Consider the following 25346-nt stretch of genomic DNA (forward strand, 5'->3'; position numbering starts at 1 on the left):
CTACGGCGCTTATATAAATTAATGACACTCGATCAGCTGTTTATTTAAAGAAGCGGTATGTGAGTACATGGTGGATCACCAATATGTGAAATTTGAAAATGTAACATTTCTTAAACCAGTGGACAGAGGTTATAAAATGTGATGTTTAATTCCTTAATAATTTGTAAATAATGTAAGATAAATATTTGAGGTAAATTAAAAATAAATTATAGTTACCTATAAATATAATTATATTATTATCAAATTGTATTTGGAGTTGAGCTTAAAAAAGTTGTATTTTTAACACAATATCATCTTAAAATTGGCAATAATTTTATTATTTATTATAAATGAAATGTTGAGGTAAATTTGTAAATAAATTTTAAATATATAAGATTTGATTCAAAATGCTTGATTAGGAATTGAGATAGTTGGAATTAAATAATTTTTAATTAAACAAAAAATTACTTTTATTATCATTTAACTTAATATTATTATTATTAGTTGCTATACAAAGCTGTTGTGATAGTTGTAGTAGCCGCTATTTTTTGTGTACAACCTCATGCATTTGTTTGCTGCGTCACATTGCAAAGTGCAGCAATGCAGCAACAGCAGCAGCAGCGACAACTGCGCTGCCGACGTTGACTGCGGCGGCAACATCATTTGAACTGTCATTAAACTTTGACTATCATCCTTTTATTATTTGGAGCTACCGTTGCTGCCCCAGCGCTATGGATGCTGCAAGCGCTTGTCGCTGCTGCTGTTGCTATTGCTGTTGTCTCATTGTTGTTGCTGCCAATTGTTGCAGCATTTTATATGTATTTCGTTTTTTTTTTTCCTGCATTGCGCCTGCTTTGTTGCCGTTGCCTGTGTTGTTGCAGTTATTTTGTTTTGTTTTCTCTAACACGTGAGTTTACCGCAGCGCACGTTGCAAGTTGTTGTCGTTGTTGTTGTGCAAGCTGCTGTTGTTGCTTTGGCCTTTGTGTTGCAGGCTTTACAACAGCAACAAGAGCAAAAAGTGCTGCATGCTTACAGTATTTGTGTTATGAGTTTGTGTGTGTGTATTTTATTTTTTCTGCCTCGAACCCCTACAAATGTCTGCTCCTCTCTGATGTGTCGTAATAGACGTCCTTTATTATGGCCAGTTGCATTTTGTAATATGCATTTGTCAACACAAAAGACGCACTGGCAATGGATCGCAGCCATTGCCCTTCCCTCCGTGTCACAGCATGTGTGAGCCGCATAGTTGGCAAACTTCAATTGCAGGTGAAATGTTGGCTAACGAGCAACTCAACTCCTAAAAGGCAATAGAAACTGTAGAGTTGCCGCTTTTGGCCATCTATTTGTCATGAAATTATATTTATGGCCGCACAAAATGAACTGATCTCATGCCTATGCGTATGTGAAAAAGGATCAGGTAAATACTTGTCGTGTCATACATGTAACATATGGTATAGATATTTGATATATCTTAGGATTAATGAATACCTAAAATTAAAACTCTAGAATCTAAAAGTTGGGATTGTTTGAGTCAGAGATTTTTTGCTTGGTTCCAAGTACTAATTTAAATTTTAATAGTAATAATAATATTAATAGAATGGAAAGACATCTTCGGCAAGCCGAAGATGCCCTCCTAGGGATTTATTTTACGGTCTTAGCTTATATTTGTTAAATATGGCCAAGATATATAGAAAAACAAAACCATTTTCCAAAAAATAATAATAATAAGAACCAAATAGTTTGATCTAAAGTTCCCTTTCCAACAGATGACCAAAATGATTCATGATTATCTATATTAAAATATTTAATGATTAATTTTTGAGTAGCACAACTAATCATTAGAAAGTAGGGAATATCTTATGGTTCACTATCGCTGGATGTGGATATACTTGGCTGCTTCGGTATGTTGGTGCGTGCACGCAGGGAGATGAAACTGGCTTTGCTTGAGCGGGGATCACGCATAACTGTGCGCTGCAGGAAGACAGCGGCATGAGGATCCGGTGGCGGTATTTCATCTCCACGTTTCAATGGAATGCGATGGTGAGAGTGGCGCTGCAGGTAAGCCTTACGCATACGGTCCTCCACGGTTTCATTTTCAAATTCGTTGGAATCGAAGCCCACATCGGCGACGGGATGCAAATGACCGCCGCGCTTGATAAAGGCAGCCAGCTCTTCCTCCGTCATATTCTTGGTCTTGATTAGCTCCGTGAATGCAATCTTTGCCTCTAGCTGCTTGGCCTGCGAACGCTTGAGTCTATAGAAATCCTCACGTTCGAACTCCTCCAGCTCGCCGTTGATGTAGTTGGATGTGTTGATCAGCCGGGGTATGACCACATAGTCCAGAGCGTTGACACGCATGTTGGTCTGATGCGAGGCCTCCAGCATTAAGCGCAACATGTACTCCAGCGATGCGTATTCGACGATCTCTTTTAGCGCTATTTGAAAGTACTTGCGCACCTTCTGCACCTGCTGGCCCCCACAGCTGAGCCCTGCCAGTGGAAAGGCGCCCTGTTCGTTCACCTCCAGTTCAAAGTAGTTCAATGTTATGCCCACAATTTTCTGTTGACGCCGCCGTAAAAATGCAGTTGCAACACGACTGTCGGCCACTATCACGGGCTTGAAGTCCGTGCCCAACAGATTAGCCTTGGCCACCGAGAAAATGGCCGTGCGCATCATATTATCCACTTGCTCCTCCTTATCGGCCATTTCGCTTTTGATCTCCCGCAGCTTTAGATCGATCGCATCACGCTTACGTTTCAGCAGACCCATGCCACGCTTAGCGGCCCCAATCTTTTGCTTTATTAGCACCGCATTGGCCCGAGATGGAAATATCTGCAGCTTATCGGTCATGGCCATCTTGCGGCAAGTCTGGTTCACTGAAGCTACCCCTCTCCAAGCCTAGGTCTGAACTACTTTTCCTCGTACCCTAGCAGTTTGCTGTGGGTAGTCTACTCTCGCTCACCCTCCTTGTACTCCCTGCCAGACTTAGGTTTAAACTACTCTGACTCGTTTCCCAGCAATTTATTTGGTTTCATTCCAGATTTTTAAACTACATCTCATCTAAAAACTATGAGCCTACTACTAACAGCTCCGCTTAATAGAGCATATACTTAATCAATTTTAAGTTAGTCTATTTGTAGTTTTTTGTCTTCTTGAAATCGATATGTATATGTTATATGTTATGTGTTGGAATACAGTGTTAATCATTTTTAAGACAACAAGCCAAAAATTTCTTCAGCCTTACGTATTTCACCAACTTAAATTAACTCATTCACACACACACACACACACACACACACACACACACAAACATACACATACACAACACACACACATTCAACCAAAGGATTTGTAAAAATGTTTGCTTTTCAATTTCTACAACGGCTCTTTCAATATTTTCATTGCATTTCCGTTATAAAAGTATTTTTCTTAGTGCAACTTGGGCTTGTTATGATTTCAACTTGTTGCACGTGAAATGCATAACATAATTTTTATTGCGCCTGCAACTACAACTGCGAATGGCTCTTTGGCCCTAGAATATAATCCAGGCACGTAGAGCCAGTACCCAGTCCCAGTCTTAGTTCCAATCCCAGCCCCAGTCTCCGTCTCAGCTCCAGACTCAATTCTGTACACGGAACTTTTGCCTGAGCGGCCAAGCAAAACCCAGCCAAACGAATCTTAATGCAATTCTTAAAGTGCAAGTGCCTCAAATTGTGTGGCTTTAATTGAAACTTGGCGCAGGGGAAATGTGGGCAGGGAGGCGTGGCAAAGCGCACGTAGCCAAACATATGCAAAGGCAGTTGCCCTTGCCACAGCTCGAATAGAAAATGTTCAAAGAAAAATCGGGCAAATGCAATTGGTTTGCCTTCACAAACGTAAAAAGGAAAAAAGAGCTTCACAAACAGGCAATATTTTTTCTTTTCAAGTCTAAATTAATTTCCTATGACTTTTGCATTAATATTGCCTGAAACCTGCCGCATATATCAGCCCATTGGCTTGCCCACGCAGAAACCAAGTAACTTCTCTCGGAGCCCCTGCAACTGTTCCGCCGTTAATTGACTTGAAAACCAGAAAGATAAGTAATTTTCTCTTTGCTTAACATTAAATACCCTTGAGAATATATTTTTTCTATGCTGATAATTAAATATGTGTGGTTTTTTTATGTATCGAATCCACATGCCATATAAAAAACATTTGTAAACATTTTTCTGCAAGAGGATCCTTGGGGTGAAAATTAATAGCATATTTTGCAAAAACTAAAGGTAAGTGTTCTTTTTCGTTTAATCTGGAATATATGTATATAAGGATTGCATATCAAGAGTATACGAATAAGGACAAGTATGTCTTTAATTTCCGACTGGAAGTAACGAAAAATGCGAATAAAATTCAATTTTTTGCATCACCTAATTAAAACTCGTTCAGTTCGTTTGACAACTGTTCAAATGGGCATTGCGAGGTGTGGCAAATTAACTTGGCCCACACGCCTCAGCAAAGCTGACAATATCCGGTTTAATGCTAACATTAAATACAAAAAAAAAAAACATTGTAAAATAAATGGGGAAAAAATAAAGGCTGCAAAAAAAGCGGCAGGCGAAACGAGCGTGAAATATGCTCGAGGCTATTAAACAGGACTCTGGCGAAAAGGACGCTCGAATCAATATACGAATTGAATTTCAATCAATTAATAAATGTGAAAATTAAATAATTGCCGTCACTCTCGTGGCAAAAGGCAATTCAAGAGCCGACATTCCTGTGATATCACATAATATATGCAATTAAACATAGCTTCAAAGCGCTGCGTTGGTCATCAAGCCCGTCTAGGCTTGACATAGTTAAATCCATTAAAGTTATTTAAATAAACTTAATCGTTTTCAGTTTCCACTCAGCTAGGAGTTTTATTTTTGCAGTTTAATGGTAGCTTATAATTTATTATTTTTACAGTTTTGTCTTTGAAGAATTGTTGACTTTTGTAGAATTTTTAGAATTATATTACGAGTTTTTACTAGTCTCTCTCGCGAATACTTAGCAACTATTTAGATATAGATCTTGACCCATTATTGTTGCTTGTACGTACCTAAAGATATATTTACCTTCGTATGCCGATTCACCTGAGTCTCAACAACTAAACAACATTTAAGGAACTCCTCGTTTTTTTCTAAATATTTAAATTTTGTATCGTGCGTTGGGCTTGGGCCTTTAAAAAGTTGTACAATTGTGGCACAAAATCAACTTCAAATCACGACTGGCAAAATACATGCAGAACCTACTGCAGATGTGGTTATATTTATGCCGGCAGCCGGCATAGTACGACAGCAACAGCAACAACTAGCAGACAGGCAGACAACTACAACAATTGCAGTGGATGGTGGTACAAAGTTCCCACCAAGTGCTGCTGCTGTTGCTGCTGGTGGTAGCTAAACAAAACGTGTGCAACAAACTAAGCCATTTTTGTCGCCGCCCGTCTAAATACCAAACTTGGCTTATACAGCAGCAGCAGTACACAACATCAACAACAACAACAAAGTGAAAATGTCCTGCGCAGCAGTCGAAAAGTTAAAGAAGCAAAAAAACCAAATAAATCATGATTCATGACCAAAAGCCACAGAAATGCCAAAAATAAAAGCAAAAATTGCATAAAACTTGAAAAAAAAAAATAACAACAAAAAATGGCAAACAGAGCAGAAAGGGATTTTGAATGGAAGAGGCGACGACACAAAATGTTCGTGATTCGAGCCTCTGACTTTTGCCGAAGCTGCGAACGTTACGAAAATAATGCGGAGTATTTTTGAAAAAAAAAAAACAAAAAAAATAAGAAGAAGAAAAAATGAAACACAAAAATTGTGACAGAGCTAAAGTTGAGAATCGTTAGTTTGGTATCGGAATCGAGAGTTTCTGCCTTTGCCCTTGGCCTTTAATTTTTTTTTTGTGCTCCCCAGTCATGTTGTCCATGTTTACAAAATGTGCCGTGTGCTAAGCATTTTTATCACGCAGCCCTCTCCCCACTCTGTGCAACTGTCCTACCGCCAGCCTAGCCCCAAACAGGCTCCAGTTAACATTTTTTGTTTGCTGTTTGTCGTCGACAAAGTTCTTCATAAAAATCATGTTGTTTGGGCTTGTCTGACGGCCCGCTGGTCTTTCAAGCGCTCCTCCCGCTTTGCTGCGCCTCTTAAACGATCGTTTTGTCATAATGCGACATTTAAGGAATTTTTATATGAATTCACTTAACGATCTGACGATCTGGCATTAGCGACGCGTCGCTCCTGGCGCGTAGCTGCTCTTCGCATGATTTTGGTGTCTGCTTCGAGGTGTGGAATTGTAATTATGCGCTGTACTATGGTTCAATTTGGACAAACAGCTTTTGCATAAAGCTCGAATATTTAAAACCTTTTAACTAAACACTTTTTGGAACTTGTCATCAAATCAATAAGGTTTATGAATATAGTGTCAGAAAATATACTTTTAAGTAGTCCGCCTGCTGGGCCTGTGACACCTTTAAATATTCAAAGCCAAAATAACTAATTTTATGTGTGAACCTGGGTAATGCCCATACGCGAAGACGAGGCGAACAGTATAGTACTAAAGTACACATAAGCAGAATGAATATCGGTAATACCAAAGACAATATATAATATATAAGTGTTTATATTGTCTTTGGTAATACTCATACGAGAAGTCTAGGCGAACATTGACTGCTCTTGAGCAAAACAAGTTCTATTAAGTATAAATCTCGGTTATACGCATACTCGAATATAGGACGAACATAAGAGTGTAGTCACAAGCATAATACGTTTTGATAATATGCATATGCGAGTACGGGATGAGCATTTAATTAATAGAGCACTATTAATCACTATTAATATATATCGTGAAGCATATGCAGCTTCTATAATACCCGAGGAAAAGAGAAACATTAGAGTACTAGACTTCCCATAAGTATATTCATAATGAATACTCATGCTCGGAAATGAGACGGCAACTCAGAATATTTAAAAATAAAAATTAGTTAAAATGGTTAAGAATAGTATGACTAGTATGAGTACTACTAGAGACATATTTTTAGTATTTTAATAACATTAATAATGTATCTTCATAAAAGAAAGTTGAGTTATCATATAATAACGTAACTTTAGTGTCCGCTGAACCCAGCGGCTATTTGGAATACAGTTTTTGATCGTTTTTTTTTTTGCAAGGAAACTTCCCATAAAACTCAGGCTGCGCCCCACTGTGTCACTGAATCGTTGTCAGACGCATTAAAATGGCCCCAGCAACAATGCGAGCCACATTAACAAGCAAAGGAACATCAACAACTTACAACTTTGTCAGGGCTCCAACTCCAACTCAAATGAGGTTGAGGATGAGGATGACGACGATGATGATGATTTTTGCTGTTGTCGCTGTCTTGACTGCAGCTGCCCCTGGCCGTACCTTGCCACAATGCCTGACTGTCCCTTGGCTACCTTGAGCGGACAATTAACTTGCTCGCTGACTTTTAAAAAGGCATTGGCTGACATTTTTACGCGTGTACATGATTTTATTTACCTGGTTGTGTGCTCTGGGTAATTATGGCACGTTAAAGTGTTAATGTGCCACGTTAAGAGGCAGGATCTCTTTCTCTCTCTCTCTCGCTCCCTTTTTCTCTCTCTATATATATATATATATATCTCACTCTGTGTCAGCTCAACTTCTTTAGCTGCAGCGAGATTTGAGCAAAGCTCTAGTTTAAGTCAGGTTCGTGATGAAGCCATTTGTGTGTAAAATATACGACTGCAGTCATGTGGCTGGGCCAGTTGGCCACTCATATTTTAACAGTTTTTAGTAATATGACCAATTAGCTGGCCGTTGTCAACCAGAGGCAGACAGTTGGCTCCGCGTTTATTTGCCTGACAAACTGTGTAACTGGTTTTGTGCTGCAACTAACTGTAAGCCTAGGTCAGGCTTCCCAGTGGAGCTCGATGCCTAGAGCCCGGCCTGGACTGTCACCTGCTCCGCATCAATTGACGTTATTGATTCGCAGCCCACAATTTGCCGCTGCCACCCAATCGCCATAAGTTATTATGTCTGGCAGAACTGGTTCTCTGGCTGTGTCCATCGACATGTATAGATTGCCATTGCCTATTGCCTTTTTGCCCGTGCGCCATGTGTGCCGTGTGTGCCGCATGTTTCTATGCCTCAATCCTCGATTCACATCCTCAAACTCAAGCTCAACCTCATCCGCCTCTTAAGGCGTTCGAGAAAATTGCATGACAAATAAGTTTTGTGTGTCGCAGACAGTTGACATTTTTTATGCTGAGTTATATGACGCTGTCTAGCTGAATGGGGCATGCAACGTGCTGCCGCCACCATCCACACTCCTCCTTAACCCCACGCCCATCCGAATTGGCTGGGCAAAATATTGATTTTTATAAATGTGAGCCACATGCAAAGTTGGCAGTTGTTAAAGCGAACCAATTGCCGGGGCATCATCAGGAGTTTTCTTTCCCCTTGGACCTGCCGTAAAGCCAGCTGTGAGCTTAATGGGATGTGTGGACAGCCATTCAGATGATGCTCGCTTACGATATTGGAGAATGTTAGTTAAATGAAGTAAGTCTAATGGGGTTTTCTATTATATTTTTAAATAGCTCTCATATTAATTTGATATCGTTGAAGAAATTCAATATATGGTAACATTTTTTGGGTATTTGCCTCGGAGGCAGCCTATTTAATCAGTTCACAAATTCATTTGTTGTCAATGTTATGGGTTAACATTTTCTATTATATCAAATTATTGCTTAATTATTTAGTCAACTTCTCTACTTCTATTAAAATTGGTGAACTTGACAAATGTTGTTCTCTGATTGGCTTTATGGAATTACTTAATTTCACACACACATTGGTTGCTGGCACAATTGTGAAAATGTTTTCATTATAAAATTTCCATTTGCCCATTAGTTAAATTACTTGACAGCCGTAAATCAATTAAAAGGTCTATGCGAATTTCTTGCATTTGCCAAAGTAACTGAGAGTAGAGTGCTGCCCGCTCAGTTCCCTCCTGCTGCCTGAGTAACAGTCTAGGCATTTTAATTGAAATTAATTAGCCAGCACATAAGACATGGCTGGTTAACTAGCAAACTAGCAAACGAGACCCGCAAAGTTGAACAAGAAATGTAGCTAAACGGGGGTCTGAGGCTCGTCAGGGAGGGGGCGTTGGGGTGCTGTTAACGAGAACAATAAGCTTCAACTACTTCACGCCAATTGTTGACAGTCAGTCGTCACAGGCGGCGCACAGAACCCAAGAATGAGACTCAGATGGAACCGTGGCCGCAATAGCAACTGGTAAAGGGGCGGGCAAGGGGGGACGCAATTGAAGTTGGGAGTCATTGCAAATATGTAAGTAGCTGCTGCTGATGCTGCTGCTGGCACTTGGAGGTGCGCCGGCATTTTGTCAGTCGACGGCGGCAGCATTCGTTGTATGTCAATCATTTGGGGCCAACATGTGAATCTTTTCCACATGAGCATTAAAGGCGCTCGGCTGGAACTGGCAGCGAATGCGCCGCTGCCAACTGAGGCGACGCACTGCATTTGCCATTTATGACAGTTGAAATGTCAAAAGAACAACAGACTGAAGCCAAACACAAGGCAGCAGCATTTGCAAGTGCCAAGAGCTCCTTTGTACAGCTCGTCGTCATGTGCGCAGCTGTTTTTGATCTGCCATGGTTGCGCTTCATTGCCCCAAAAAGGGGTGACGTTGACCCCCCAACATCCTCCTCATTTTCCCTCCCACACACAAACACGACACTCACTCGCCGTCGCAGTCACCTCGTAATTCATATTAAGTAGCCATTAAAAAGGGGTATTACAAATTCCTGATTACTTTTGTAACATTCAGTTCATTGTTTTGTGATATTTGAATATATTCATGTGACCCATAAATCGCACTTGTGTGTACTAAAGACCACTTATGTCACCCGAAATATCTTTGAATTTCATTTGACTAAGGACAGTTTCTTAATTGTGAACATCTTAAAAGTTATAGCAGACTTTGTGCATTCTATTTCAAGCCAAAAACTTAAAAAAATATTCTAAAAATGCAATCCAATTTACAAAACATTTTAGATCTTTTGCGATTCTTTTATAGTTGTTTACAACTGAAATTTACCTAGGGTATTATATTATATATGCTAAAGCTTAAAAATATGATTGTAAGACTGCAGCCGAAATACAAGTTGAACAGTTTACCTTTGCGGTATTATATTCATCATGCTTAAAGCTTATTAGCATTTTAAAAAATAGTTATTATTGTAACATTTTGAAGCATATGGTGACATTTTTTAAAAAATTTCATATCCATTCAAATTGTATTGTAAAGCATTTGATATTCGTTGTTGTCTCTTCGGAATTTTGCGCCTTTATTTTCGGGTGCTTTTTAGCATTTTAATTGTGTGCAGTGTGGACAGATTTGTTGAAATGCTTGTTAAAAACGCATTTTTATGTCAAAAGGAAATAGTCGCTTGGCTGCCAACACACACAAATACACACACAGACGCACACTCGCATTTTGAATGTGTTATTTGAGCAATGAGCGAAAGGCGTAAAAATCTGCGTAATTAAATTTTATTTCGGGCCCTATGCGAGCAGCTGCTGGCGAGTGGTGTTGAGCGATTGCTGCCGCATGCTCTACGCTGGCTAATTAGCTGCGCTGTGGCACACAAAAATTAAGAGAGAGAAAAAAACGGAACATCAAAGCCAGGCACGTGACCCAACCCAAACTCAAACCAAAACCGAGAGCCAGCCGGCCAGGAAATGTAACTGGAACACCTTGGCAGCCAGCACCCAAGCAAGACAAATCCATTGACGGCTGTCAAATTAGCAACGCAAATTGCAAACACACATACACATATATATAAATGTATCTATGTATATATGTATCTGTGTCTCTTGAGCTGCGTATCTGCTTATCTGCATAATTTTCGCACACATATTTATGTCGCCTCTTTATGCGGCCACTTATTTAGGCTTGTTCTGGCGCTCAAGTGCCACTCGTTTTGCTTGCTTTTTCTTGTTGCCCTTTTCGCTGCCTGCCTGGTATACCCCGACCCCAGCCAGCTACCCCATCTTCAGCCCCATTTCCATCATTGCTGCTGATTCATTTCAATTCACTTGATGTCGGCGCTGCGCTTTCATCTTTCGCGCTCATCCAATGCTTGCCACATGGTGGCAAAGTCGTCATCCTCATTGTCAGCGTCATCAACGCCTCTTGCACTTCGATAATAAGTAACATCCCAGCATCACAGCCTCACGCTGATTATCTTCGAATATTTAAATTACGCGCAGGCGTTGCATTTATTTGGCATTGATATACTTGCATATCTATGTCAAGGGGTAGCTGGCAATCAAAGCTGATTTAAATAAAACATGACAGTCTTGTGCGGCATACAATATCATCGATTGTCATTATATCGTTACGGATATTGGGCGACTGTCGAATATGACTTTTGGATGCTTCTCTATATGATTCAGCTTCGACTTCCCTTGTGAGTTATACTTAACCAGATATTTTGTAGCAATTGCATGCAGAATTTAATGCAAGCAACTATTTAAACTCACAAAAAGTTCTATGGAGGAACAAGCTGATATTAGGTCGGTTGTTTATGATAAATTGATTAATATTTGCGTTATAAGAAAAATAAACATATTCTTCTTTTTGTAAGAACCAGTTTAACATTCGCTTTTCTCTTATAGCAATATAAATTAAATTGATTTTTCCACCCTTTCCAAAATATCCTTTATAAATGAAAACTCTTGACGATTAATTAATAATCTTTGGCGAAACATACTAAGATTATTTCTTTTAAGAACATAAACCTTAGCAGTATTTGAATTAGAAATATTTCTTTCACAATTTTACTTCGGACCAAAATGGCCGAAATATAATGTCTTGTATAAACGGAAATGTTAAAAGGTCAGTATATAACAGGAATATCTAGAATAAAGTCCCTTAAAAGTTGTATTTACACTTCGGTGAAAGTGAAAATATGAATGGGCTCCATATATTACATTTACATTTGATATTTTTGGCATATGATATGGAAGCGTTTATTGGTAATGCAAAATGCGTTCTATGGTTTTATTCAATGTATGTAGTCACTTAAGCTTTTGTTCTTAAGGAAAAAGCAGCTCGTCGCATCGACAGGTCGTAAATTCACACGATTATACATTGGGTTATGCCATTGCCGGAAGGTGCTTTCTATGCAGTTCCACGTCCTTTTTTTGAAGGCGTGTTAAGTCAACGATGTCATCGACCATGATGTGAGCCATAAAAACGAGCAGCGTTGACAATTTCAAATATATATATATATATATATCATAATACATACAATAATATTTTCCACATGAGTGGCATAAGACAATATTCTAAGCGAAATAAAAACAGAACCGAGGGAAAAAATAAAAACATTACCAAGGCCATCACATTTATGAGTTGTACAAAGATGTGAAGAGTTTTCACATGTGTGAGTCAGCAGGTCCAAAGATCAAACACAACAAGAAAATATAAATACAAATCATAAAAGTATGGACCGCTCTTTAGGGAACTGGCAGGCCGCCGACAGGCTGAACCTGGACCACGCCTCGTGTCATATAAATTCTACCAAATCCAGAAACATAAAATTTTGTTGGATTTTCTTGCCGCATAAGAATTTAACATGTTTTACAAGCAATCAAATTGCATTTTTCACATAATACACGAAGAGACTCGAACCCAATTCAAAGTTCTCTAGTGTGTGAGAGTGTATGTTTGCAGAGTGGGCGTCATAAATAGCTGAAAAAGGGTATATAGAGGGGGTCTCCTAAGAACTGAAAGGAATTCACAAGTTGCCGCTAAAATAGTCGAAGAGATTAATATGCAACAAAGAGATGCTTTATGATGGACTCAGGTTAAGTTCTGTCTTTGGACTCTCGTTTGTGCTGAGAAGAGTTTGTTTACCTTTCGGTCCAGTCGTCGATTAATATACCCTGTAATCAACATGTAAAAGGGTCTGTTGGGCTTATAGAACTTGTTTTAAAACTGTTTCAATCATGTTTAATTGGTAAGTTATTTACTAGTCAATATAAATTTGATTAGTTCATGAAATTGGATTATCAAATAGCATGCACATTTAGTTAGGGATCTTTAAATAAACTATTAGACATTGTTCCATCTTCGTTAAGTTAGGATCAGTGACAAAATAAAAACGAGTATGCTGTTTATAATATATTAAAAAAACTCAAATATTGTATGCTAAAATATTTTATATGGCATAATAATATTATTTCACCTGAGGTATATACTTAAAAAAGGAAATGCGGATATTATTAATTTTTTGAAATGTATTTGAATAAATTTGAAAATAATTATGTATAAATATTTTATTCAGCATTTCAGTCAGTTACTGTCGAGGGCAACTGGTCCGTTGAACATACTCTCAGCTCTTCCATTCCTGGCAGTTGTTTACGATGGTTGAACATTGTAAGATCTGTTCTTTTGTCTGTTTTGTCTATGGAGTGTTTTGTTCCGCACAAAGTCTTGTTCCACCGCTTCATTTCGCGCAATTTGACAATAGACAATGACGATTGATGGCCCAATGCTTGGCTCGGGTTTGGATGCGATGCAAATTACATGCATTTAATCAAACGCGTTCTGGAATTTCATTTGTTTATTTGTCTGTTTGTTTTTGACGGAAAGTTTTCAACGCCGGCTACTGATAACGACTTTTGTGCATTAAGCTCTATTATAACGCCTGAAATTACAGATGGCGCAGCATGTGAAAACCCTGTCTATGCGGAATCCTCGTCGAATCCTTGTCGTTTATCTAGTCGAGGCAGACAGCCTGCGACTGCCTGAAGCGATAGCATAGTTGGGCTTAGTGGGGGGTTGGGCTTGGCTGGGACGTTCTGTGCCGGGGGGTTTTGTCATCTGCGAAACACTCGTTTAGTGTAATTGGGCCAATGGCGCTTCGAGTTACACCCACGCAACTAAGGGCGGTGGGAGGCAGTAGCGACTGTTGCCAACAAAAGTCTGGCAACAAAAACTGCAAACTTTTTGGGGTAGGCAAGCAAAAAAACAAAAAAAAATAAGAGAAACAAATAAAAACCCACAACAACATCGACAAGGCGGTATATATATAAATACTATTACTATACAGATATATATATATATTTTGGCTGGCCAAAAAGTTTCATATTTTATGACAGCCCACCCCAACCAGACGCAGTCTGCCAGACAAACAGATAGACAGACAGACAGACAGAAATGGCAGCGACATTTGAGCGACACTTGCAGTTTACAGAGATGAATTCTGAGCCGGAGCTGAGTTTAAGGTTAGGCCGTAGTTTGGAGGGCGGTAAACCGTTTGGATAAACTTGCAAACTTTGGACGTGCCCTGCCCTCAGCTAGACAGACACACAAAAACTGACAGACGGACAGACAGACAGTCAGCTGTATATAATTACAGTTACAGTTACACTTTCACTAAACTGCCCGCCAAAAAATTGTATCTTGCCCTCTGTCTCTCTTTCTCTCTCTCTCTCTGGTTTCCCATCTGTGCGCACATGTCCCGCAATAAAGTTAAAAGTTTTTCGGAAAATTTTTGAAGTGCTCTGTGACCCCTTTTAAAGTGTCAACCAAATGGCATTTGCCCTGACGTCTGTCGTTTTAGCATAGTTTTTTATGGCCACGATAAAATAAAAACTATGGTGAGTCATCCGTAGTAGAATTAAAGGCACGTTAGTTCAATTAAATTTAGAGCACAAGAAAAACAATAAGCGAAACACTTAACACATTAAAAGAGATTGTTGTTGATTAGATTAAAGGAAGTCAAATAAATTATTTGGGAGTCATGAATATTTGAATTTCTATTAATTGACTAAAAACATCGCCATTGCCCAATTCTTTGGTTTTGCAAAAATTCCAGCTATCAAGAATTCAGTTAAATAAAAAAAAATACATGAAAAAAGCGGTGCGAGATAGAGTTAATTAAATTCCAGACAACGAAAACTCAGAACTAAGAATTTTAACACAAAGCTTTTCTTTTTGCAGTTCAAGAAGAAAAGCTTAAAAAACAATTATTGAAAAAAGGGCAAAGAAACTCTATCAAAAGAAAACTCAATATAAAAAAAATATGCAATCGAATAGTTTTAACAAATTGATTCAAAATAGAAAAGAATATAAATTTCACTAAACAAAAACTCAAGGCTTAAAAGCATAACTGAAATTTGTTTCCAAAATTTTATTTTAATTTAAAATAAAGGAATACATTCCAAACCAAAATCTCGTTTCTCTTTGCATTTTGGATGTAAAGGCTTGTTATTTTTAACTTAGCTTAAAAAACAACTCAATTAAACATATACTTAAGATTTTAAATATAACGAAATGTTTTTTTTTTTCATAAATTTTAATAAAATAAAATGAGATAAATTCCAGTCAACTAAAACTGAACATTTAGCCATTTTAATCAAGAAGAATATTTTTTATATTTTTATATATTATATTTCTTATTTTATTAAAAATAAAAATGACGAAAAAGAAATTTCCATGAACGAAAAATGATTCTAGTGAGCGACAACTCATTGTTAAAAATGAGAATGTCAAATATTTTCCTTTTTTTGTTTCAATTAAAACGACTTACAATAAAATTGGATTAAAATTGCCTTCCATCTCCCACTCTCTCTCTCTCTCCCTCTCCCTCTCTCTCTGTCTCCTTTGTCTTACAAATTCGTTTTACATATTTGAACTGCGCTCATAAATCACTTGGCAGGCATTACTTAAGCCGCTTTGCACTAAATCTTTGCTGTGTTATGGCACAAAGCAGCGACCTTAACGATCTGCTGACCCACTCACTAATCATAATTGCAGTTCCTTTGGCTTTGTTGAACTTTCACTTTTGCTGGGTCGCATGCAAGTAGAGGTCAGCTTCATCAGCTTTGCCTAAATGCGCTTTGGGCCAACAATTTACAATGAACACAAATCATGATCCCACAGGCCTTATATCTATTGGATGCTGCAGGGTGTGCGATTGTTGGACTTTGCTCGTGCAAGGTAGAAAATCTTGTTTTACATTTGAATTTTGTAAATTTGCAGCTCGCACACTTTTTATGCAGTACTCGAGCTGCTGTTCAAGGACATTTTAATTATTCAGCCTTATTTTCGCAGACCTTCTTTTTTTGTGCTTTACAAACAGCTTGCACTTCCGGCTGCCGCTGCCGCTGTCACTTCCGCTTTCCCCTTGGACGGCATTGTTGCGCTTGTCTGTGGCAGCAGGCTGTTGCTGCCGGCGGCATCCGCGAAATGCACACAGAGCTGCTGCCTGCACTAGGAAAAAGTTTTTCCATTTCCTCAACGCACCGCTGCTGCTGCCGCTGCTGCTGCTTCCCTCCATCCCTCTCCCACAGCGTCAAACTTCGCTCGCGCTCTAATGGAACTTTAAGCTAGATTAATTTTTTAATTAGTTCTTTTGTTGTTGCCTTCGAGTGCCTTCTGCCAGTCAACCACCCGCGCCCGCTCCACGGCACATAGCCTAAAACATCCTTTGGCAAGTTTTCTTCGAGCTGCGCTCATTTGTAGTCGTATCCATTACAACGAGCAGCGCATGCAAAAACTAATTTTTAGAGCACTTTTCTGCATATATTTTATTTATATATCCCGATGCATCGAGAGAGACGAGCAGTTATTTGAAGCATTGAGTGGAAAGGTTGAAGGCTAATTTAGCGTTTGTTGTGAATAGGTTAACAATTTAAAGAACTGTGATAATATCTTAATTGACTGGCTCTAATGGGGCAACTATCGAGTGGTACTAGAGAAATGATCGGGCAAAAAGCTGCAAGACGGGAAAGGATTGCAAAGTAAGCGAAATGGATGGGACTTTACAGTAACACGCAATTCTCCCGATATATTGTCAAGTTCAGGCTTACTTTTTAGTTAAAATTCATAACGTTTAGTATAATATATCTATACTGTATTTATAGCGGGCCACTTTAAGATTTATGTATTTACTAATTATAAAATATGATTATTATTATAAAAGAAAGTAACGTATTGCACGTAAACTACCTTCGATCGGAATGCCGAATCGCGAGATACATTTGCATTTCTTGTTTGTGAAACATCCTTGAACGTTTTCCCCGGAAATTCTGATTTTCTGCAAAGTAAAGAGTTTAATAGGAACTCTTGAATATACTTAGAGCTCGCTTTTACAATGTATTTATTAGTTTCTGAGATTTGCGATAAGTATAAATAAGTTGGCTCTCATTTTATGGAACCCTTTACCCTTTCCTTTACATAATAGAAGACTATAATGGGAACGTTATTTTTGGAGAACATTTTGGCAATTGCTTTAGTTTAACCACTGACAGATCGCAGCTGCTGGCCTTTTAAATTTGCGGCCGGCTATAAAGAGCGCAATTTTATTGAAAAAATCCTTAATTAAATTTCCGTTTCAATGTGTCAAAGTGTGAGCAACACAATAATTTGGTTCTTTATTAACTGATGCCGCTGCTGGTGGGGGCGTGGCAGCAGCAGCAACAGACAGCGGCAGCAACACCAAAGGCAACAATCTAGGCAGCAGCTGCACGAAATCCTTAATAAAGTTAAACAACGTGCATGTGCGTTTCTGTGTGTGTGTGTGTGTGTGTGTGTGTGTGTGTGTGTGTGTGTGTGTGAACGCGGCTATATCCTGCCACCGGAGGTGTCAATTTAAAGCCAATTTAATTTGTGCGACTGGCGGCAGTAGCGACTTTGCCAACTGCCCCAAAGAACTTGCAACACGCATTTTAAAGCCGCGCTTGCAGCTTGCAGCAAAAGAAACAAAAATCAACTTGAAACCGAATTCGTTCCCTCGACAGCGACAGAGGGAGTGTGGGACTGAAGGGCGGGGTGGGCTCTGTAGGCTGCTGTTCTCTGGCAGCAATGAAAATTACAATTCTTAACTGCGTCTGTCTCGGCAATGTTGCTGCTGTTGTTGGTTTTGTTTTTGTTGTTGTTGCTCTGCATATGCCGCTTTCAATTAAAAGGCATTGGGCAACGCCACGAGCACTGGACATTGGACACGCAGTGTGTGTGCCACATGTGTGTGTGTGTGTGTGTGTGTGTGTGTGTGTGAGTGTGTGTGTGTGTGTGTGTGTGTTGATGTGTTGTTGTTGTTGCTGCTGCTGCCTTTTGCCAACGCATTCGAACCAAATGTGACAACAATGGCAACAGCCCCAACAACATGAGCAACAACCAGCGCGACCTAATTTGAAAGCCAATTTAAAGCTCTTGCGAAATGCCAGAAGTGTCGAAGGCGGTGGTTAGGACGAGGCGAGGTTGAAGTTGCACGTAACTGCAATTGAAGTCCACGCTCAACGAGTCAGCACTGTGAAGTCCACGCTCAACGAGTCAGCACTGTGCAGTGTTAAAGTGAGCGACTTGTCAGAGAGGAGAGCCCAAGAGAGCAAAATATATATAGAATTTATATACATGTATTAAATTAAATTAAATTAACTTGTTTCTATCCCTTACAGATCGTTATTCAATTATTAAAAGAAAGCAATCAATTTCGAGGTAACTATGCCTCTATTTTACCTTCAAATATTTTTGTTTGCTTTCTTGAAAAGATTTTGTTTTTAAATTAATAACAATTAATATTTATTTAGTTTGAACCCATAAGGTCTTTAAAATGATTTGTATAGTTATTCATACGAAATATAGGAAAACTTCTGCTTGATTTTATTATTTGTCAAGATTGAGTTATATTTTCCAAGAAAGCCAAACACTCAATGAACGGACTTTATATGCCACAGAAATCTGGAAACGGGACTAATTTTGGCATTTGAAAATAATTATCATTGTTATTATAGAGATATAACGCATATTCTCTGCAGGCTCCTAACTTATTTTGTTGGTTATCCCAACAAAAGCTGCACTCAGAAAATGTGTTACCCATAGCTAAAAAAGCCCCCAGACATCCGTTCATCACAATAAAATATTATATATACGCCACGGCTCTTGGCCGCAACCATTCGGTAACCGGGGAGGGCAAATATTAAGCCGGGCGATAAAGCTCGTCGACTTGCTCTTGCTTGTCATGTAAAACACAAAACTTGGAGTCGCAGTGGCTGCAGTGCTGCAAAATGCCAAATGGCAAATGGCAAATGCTGCAAGTGGCGACAAGTCGCAGCCTTTGCACATTTGTAGCGAGTCGTAGATACTTGTACTCGCATTCGCGCTCGTATACATGCAGCACGCCGCTACCTGGCGAAGTTTTTTTTTGTCTTTTTGTTATTGTCAAAGACAAACTGCCGTGTATTAAATTCTGGCCCAAAAAGACCAAATGCTGCGACACGTAAATGGAGCAGCGTGTGAGATGGAGCGCTCGCCAAAGGGGAGTGGCAGAGCTACAGAATTGGATTTGCTGTTTTGTGCATGAGACGGTTCGTTTGCCAGCAGGAAAACTTATCTGGCCAGACGTTGCAGCCAAAGCAGAGCTTTGCTCTAAAGCCAGGGCATAATGCGGCGCCCTCCACTCTCCAATCCAGCTGCACCGCCTAGTGACATAGTTTCTATGGGCAGGGCTGCTGTTGGAGGGGATATATTAAAATTTCCGGCCGGACAGTTTTATTTTTATGCAACCCCTACGCCCGGCCACCTTTTTCAATGTGCTACATTTTATTTTACTTCAACTCCTGGCACCCTATACCTCTACCTCGCCTCACTCTAGATCTTTGGCTATGCAAAAAGCCAAGTCTCTGCAAATGGATCTTTCGCCCCCTCTCTCTCTCTTTCTCTGTTTGTGGCTGACAAAAGTTGTGCGCAGTCAGTTGACATAAATTTTGTTAGCCTACTTTTGGCCAAAATTGCTTACAGACAATGCACAGGAGCAATGCGCTATTATTATCCAATTTTTTTGTGAATGTTCGTGGACGTGGTGAGGCTGAAGTGGGAAAGAAACAGAGCGTGGGGTTACCGAAGGCAGCTGTGCAGTTGCCAAAATAAACCATTAAATGCAGATAATTGCATAATTTCACTTTTTATGGGGCCGCATGTGAAAGTGGAATGGCTTTTATACTTTGGCGGTTGATTTTAAATATATAACGACTATAGATGAAGATGGTTATAAAAATGTGAAGCAATTATTCTAGAAGGTAATAGCCATAAAACAGACAATTCTTAAGATTTTGTATATGCATAAAATATATTACTTATTTAATAATAAAGGTTTCGTAATATTTCTTTAGGAATACAACATACTTTAAATACGAATAAATTGCTTGAGTTATAAAAAAATATTTTAAAATTATTTAAATAATTTGAATAGATCGTAAAAGGTTTCAAATACAAATAGGTTCAATTTAGTGACCATCAGCATGCTCCTGACTTTATAAAAACATTATTTTAAAATCCATATCTAGTTTAATATCGCTTGGAAACTTGACTGTTTCTCTGGCTTCTTGTTGATTTTGCTGATTGCTGGAAAACAAAAACAACAAAAAAAGGAAACAAGCTATTTTTTAATTAAAATATTACAGGCTACTTAATGTTGGGGCCATAGCACCAGCTAACGGCTAACAGCGCCGCATTCGACGCTGCATGCAACTAAAAAATAAATTTAATTATGCAAAAAGTGCGCGCTGCACTCAGCTTGAGGGGAGCAGCGGCCCCTGCAGGAAATTATTTCAATTGTATGCACTTCAAAAAAGTATATAAAAAAATAAAAGAAATAAAAAACCCAGTAGAAGAAGAAGAAGAAGCAGCAGCAGCAGAAGCGAAACGAGCATTTCAAGAAGACGTCGAGCGGCAGTCAAAGCAGAGGCCAGCGGCAAGTGCCATACTTAGGTGCAGCTGGGCTGGGGCATGGTGCACAGTTGTTGCACAGGTCGTCGACGCGGCCATTTGAATGAGGTGCTGACTGACTGACGTTGGCCAGGCCAGAACAGAACAGAACGGAACGGACCAAAAAAAGAAGAGAAAAACAGTTGGCATTGCCAAGCAGCGATTTTCAACCTGAAGTACTTGCAGAGATGGGCAACGACGGTGGGGCATGCAACCGGACGGCGGGGGCAGCACACTCGTTTGGCGGTTTAGGCTACCTTTCGCCCGGTCCGAGTGGCACTTTTCGGAAATTCAAATTTCCGATTCTTGATGATTTTATTTAAATTTGCGTATTCGAGTGTTTGTTGGAGGCACTCAAGTGCCGACTGACTGCCCCCGACTGCACCGCTTGCCCCTGGCCCTGCATTCGCCTGCATGCGGTCTTTTGCCTTTGTTTTTTTTGCGCAAATTGTTGAAATTGGCAGGAATTTGTGCGTTGCAAAATTGGCCACGTCTTTGAGGGCTTTGCCTTTTAGGCCAATTAACATAGTGCAGCTTAACCATGATTTATGTTTTAGGACAGACGCTTTATTTTTCGGAAACCCTCATTATCATATCACTCTGGCAGCTGCAGCAAACTCAAGTGTGCGAAGGTCAGCCACAGCCAAAGCCACAGCCGCAGCCACTCGCTCACACGCCCACAAAAAGGCTGCTGCTTGTAGATAAGGAAGAGCCACACACACGTGTGGGTTGGGCGGCATGCGACGGGCGGCAGGGCTGTTGCATCTCTCTGCGCTGTGAAACGCGCGCGTGCAGCATTCCCATTAGGCAAATGCGCAGCTGCCCTTTAGATTTTGCCCACAAATAGGCGTGGACAAATCTACATTTTCCAGCAGTTATTTATGATGTTTCCAATACGCGAGCGTGGCTAACTTAGATTTGAGATAGTCTTGTGTTACATTAGCCGAAACGTTGTCGCTTCGTTTCTGATCCCTAACTTGGTGGTCATCATTTGTAGCCACGTTTTGTGTGTGGCTTTAGCATTGTTAAGGCCTCTGGGCGTGGCAGCTGCTGATCCACACACAAGTCAAATAGTTACCCTTGTTACTTCCGTTGCGCGTCGTTCTCTCATGTTACATGAAACAATAAATTTCCCATAGAGCGCTTTGTACGATGATGTTATCGCCCAGTTAGCTAAGTCGATTGCCGGTGGGGGTTCTCTCTTGTATGACATGACAAATTGCGTCGAAAATAACCAAAAGTTACTTTGGGAAACCTAATGCGTAGTTGGGTGTAAATAAAGGCAGCTAGGATGAGCGAATTATAAAAGTAATTAATTCTTGAAAAACTCTCCTAATCGTTATAATAGTACAATAGCTTAAGGATTAAAGTACTTACATGTCTACCAATAAAACATTTATAGTTTTAATATTCAATGGGATTTCAGTCTGTATAAATTCTGCATTCTGCTCTAGAGTAGACACATACCAAATATGTTATACCTAGTTTTAATAGTTTTCGAGTTTAATGGGTACAACTTATGTAAATTGGAAACGAGCATATTCTAGAATACATATTTCAAACATATGTGAGTTCAGCTTTATGACATTAAGATGTATGTATAGCATGCAGCTGTATCTATAAGAGATTCATTCCCAGACCCACTTTTCCACACACAGGACTATTATAAAAAAGATTAAATCTGCGGTTTTTGTCTTATTTCTATCACTCTGTATAAAAGAACACATATACCAAATTTTATACAACTAGTTTTGTAGTCGGCGAGTTCTATGGTTAGAGCTTATTTAAGATGGAAACAAGTAGATCTCCGAGAAAATAGCTTAAGCTTCATGATAAGCTGCAGTTTTCTTTATAAAAGATTCATTCCCAGACACTCACACGCTTCTCTTGCTGCTTAACTGTCGCTGTGCCTTTTTAATCTCTCGCACATCTATGGTATCTGCGAGCTATATCATGCATTCCTCATCAGCGTGCAGCATGCAGCAAGCAGCATGTTGCGGCCAAAAAGAGGCAATTGCAATGCCACTTAGACACATTTCGAGTTAGTTATGCCACGAAATGCCCAATCAGAGCCGCAGTGCACCACCACCGACTGTGTAACCCACTCATTTGGCCAAGCGGCGCAAAATGAGAGAAACAAACGCCTCCAGTTGCACGTTTAATTGCGGCTGTGCCACCAAATTGCATTGGAATATGTTGCGCGAGTGTGTGTATGTATAGATGTGTGTGTGCGACATAATATAACAGCCCAAATTATACCACTTATTGCAGACCCCGCACCAGGCCCCCATTTCACAGAGTTAACAAGAAGGAAACAGAAAAAAGAACCAAACACCAAATGAACCCAATGCCAAATGAGCGACAGCCAAGCATACGGCTCAACAACCAGACCAAAATCGTTGTTATTCTTGTTGTTGTTGTTTCGGTTGTTTTCGGCACTTTTCGCCTTGGAGTTGTCAGCATAGTTAGCACACAGATCCAGATCCCCAAAGATAAGTTCAGTCGGGCACAGCTGCGCCGAAAATTGTTGGCATTTTGCGCATGCGTCGCGTCGCGTCGCATCGCCCCGCAAAGCTAAGTGCAAGACCAAGCAGCGGCTGAGCAACGGCCTTAAGTAACAATCACAGCGCACAGTGGAGCAAGAGCTAGCGAAATTGGCGAATTAGTACGCATATTTTTGAGGCGTAATTCAATTAAATAACTATGCAAAATTTTGATTGATAAATTATACTTATTATTATTTACATTACTATTAAATGCACTCTCCTCATAAAGATAATAAAACCAGCGAGTCTTTTATTCCAATATTTAATATATAATGGACTTTAGTTGATAAATGCTGCTTAGCTGTAAAGTTTGAATGGAAAATATATAAAACAGTGCAGTCATATAAGTGAGTAGAACGTCTAAATAGCACGCGAGAAGTCGCTGGCTCGAACCCAGCAGCAAATGGACTAGTGCATAGACTTTCGTTGAAATTTTGAACAGTTTTGTATGTGCGTAAGTTCGGGTTAAGTTCCTTTAGTTTTTCATACATGTATACCTGTTAGTTCTTGAAACTTAATCAATTTTAGTGCAATTCTAATTTTTACTCGACTGTGACTAATTCCAGGGCTTGTGCAGAGATATTGTCATGTCCTCGACGATGGCGATGGTTGATTGTTAAGTTGTAAAGTATACTGCTAAGAATATAATAATTCCAGATTCTTTAAATATGAAGCGAATTTATATCCATACAGTTTATTAGCTTAAATAACAATCTGTAGTTTCCATTTGAATGACGAAGAATGATATAACGTGATTTTAAAGTATAACTAATTTTCCTATTGTGTTTTTTGATATCTCAACCACTGTGCCACAGGCTTTAGCAGCAATTTGAATTTAGTTCTGCGGCTTAAGCAGAAATTTTCAGCACCTCGAGTGAGGATTGAAGTGGACACAGTGTGGAGTGTGCTTGGTTAGTGTTGGGAGAGTTTTGGAGTGTGGAGTGCTGCCAGTTAGGGAATGTGCTTGAAAATTAGCTGAAATAGTTGTAGGTACAAATTTTAGGCGCTGTTTTTGTGTGCGGCTGTTTGGTAAGTTTCTTGCCAGCTACTCGAGGTCGATCGTGTTGCTGTTGTTGTTGTTAAAGTTGTTGTTGTGCGTGATGTCAGGCACCGTTAGCCTGACTGGCTGGCAACAACGTTGTCGGTTGTATGTGTCAATGGTGCGGTGCGGGTTACAGTTGAACTTTGGCTACAGTTGTTACAGTTTTAGTTAGTACCTGGTTAGCGGGCTTGTAATGGGCCAAAAGTGGTCAGGCGGGGGCTGATTGTTGGTGTTGGTACAGGTAATGTACAAAAATATAAAGCGATATTTGCAGCCGGTGCGCATAATTTATTTGACTATAATTACAATTAATTATGGTAATTATGTTGTTTTTAGAGACCAATGCCAACTCAATTATTTGAACGCACAGCACTTTTCCGTAGCTACATGAAAACTTTGCGGTTGGAAAATTCCCCAACGACTCCAGCGCCCACAAAACCCTCCCGAAACCCCCAAAGAGAAGACAAAAACAGCGTCGAAAATAACATTTGGCTGTGGCGGCAAAACTTTTGCCACGTTGTGGCAAAAACTCGCGAATGTGTCTGTTTGCGTGTGTGTGTCTATGTGTACTGTTATCTGCGTGGGCGTACGACATTGCAGCCATGTGGGCGTGGCTGGCAACACGCGTCGTCCAGGACCTAAAATTGCAGGAAGCACAAAAAAGTTGGCGGGCAATGTACATAAAAACATCAAGCAGCGGGTTATGATTGTGTGTGTGTGTGCGTGAGTGAGTAGATATGTGTGTGTGTGTGTGTGTGTGTGTGTGTGGCAACCGCAATCAAAAGGGATATTTAATTGTGCCTAATTAGCTAATTTATGTTGCTGCTGTTGTCATGAGTGGGGCAGCAAAGTGTTGCTCTAAGCATATTAAACTGCTCGTCCTCAACCCAGCACCTTGTGCTCTTCCTCTGCCACTTCCTGGCTATGTTGCACGTCCTGTTCCTGCGCCCTGTCAGCGACA

At 39.8% G+C, this 25346-nt stretch overlaps 1 protein-coding gene and 1 long non-coding RNA gene across 3 annotated transcripts in view; one reads left to right on the top strand and one right to left on the bottom strand.

Moving 5' to 3' along the window:
- LOC116651301 (uncharacterized) overlaps positions 1 to 25346 on the top strand; it is a 218528-nt gene that overhangs the window by 141586 nt on the left and 51596 nt on the right. The gene's annotated exons all lie outside the window — the stretch shown is intronic.
- On the bottom strand, positions 1759 to 3048 carry Vha36-2 (Vacuolar H[+] ATPase 36kD subunit 2). Its single transcript, XM_002049070.4, has one exon. It carries the CDS (start codon positions 2833 to 2835, stop codon positions 1837 to 1839), a length of 999 nt encoding a protein of 332 aa, XP_002049106.1. The 5' UTR covers positions 2836 to 3048; the 3' UTR covers positions 1759 to 1836.

This window comes from Drosophila virilis, chromosome 5 (genome assembly GCF_030788295.1).
Source record: "Drosophila virilis strain 15010-1051.87 chromosome 5, Dvir_AGI_RSII-ME, whole genome shotgun sequence".
NCBI classification, from domain to species: Eukaryota; Metazoa; Arthropoda; class Insecta; order Diptera; family Drosophilidae; genus Drosophila; species Drosophila virilis.

Excerpts from the sequence above, each read along its gene's own strand:
- Vha36-2 (XM_002049070.4), bottom strand. The coding sequence starts at position 2,835 with ATGGCCATGACCGATAAGCTGCAGATATTTCCATCTCGGGCCAATGCG.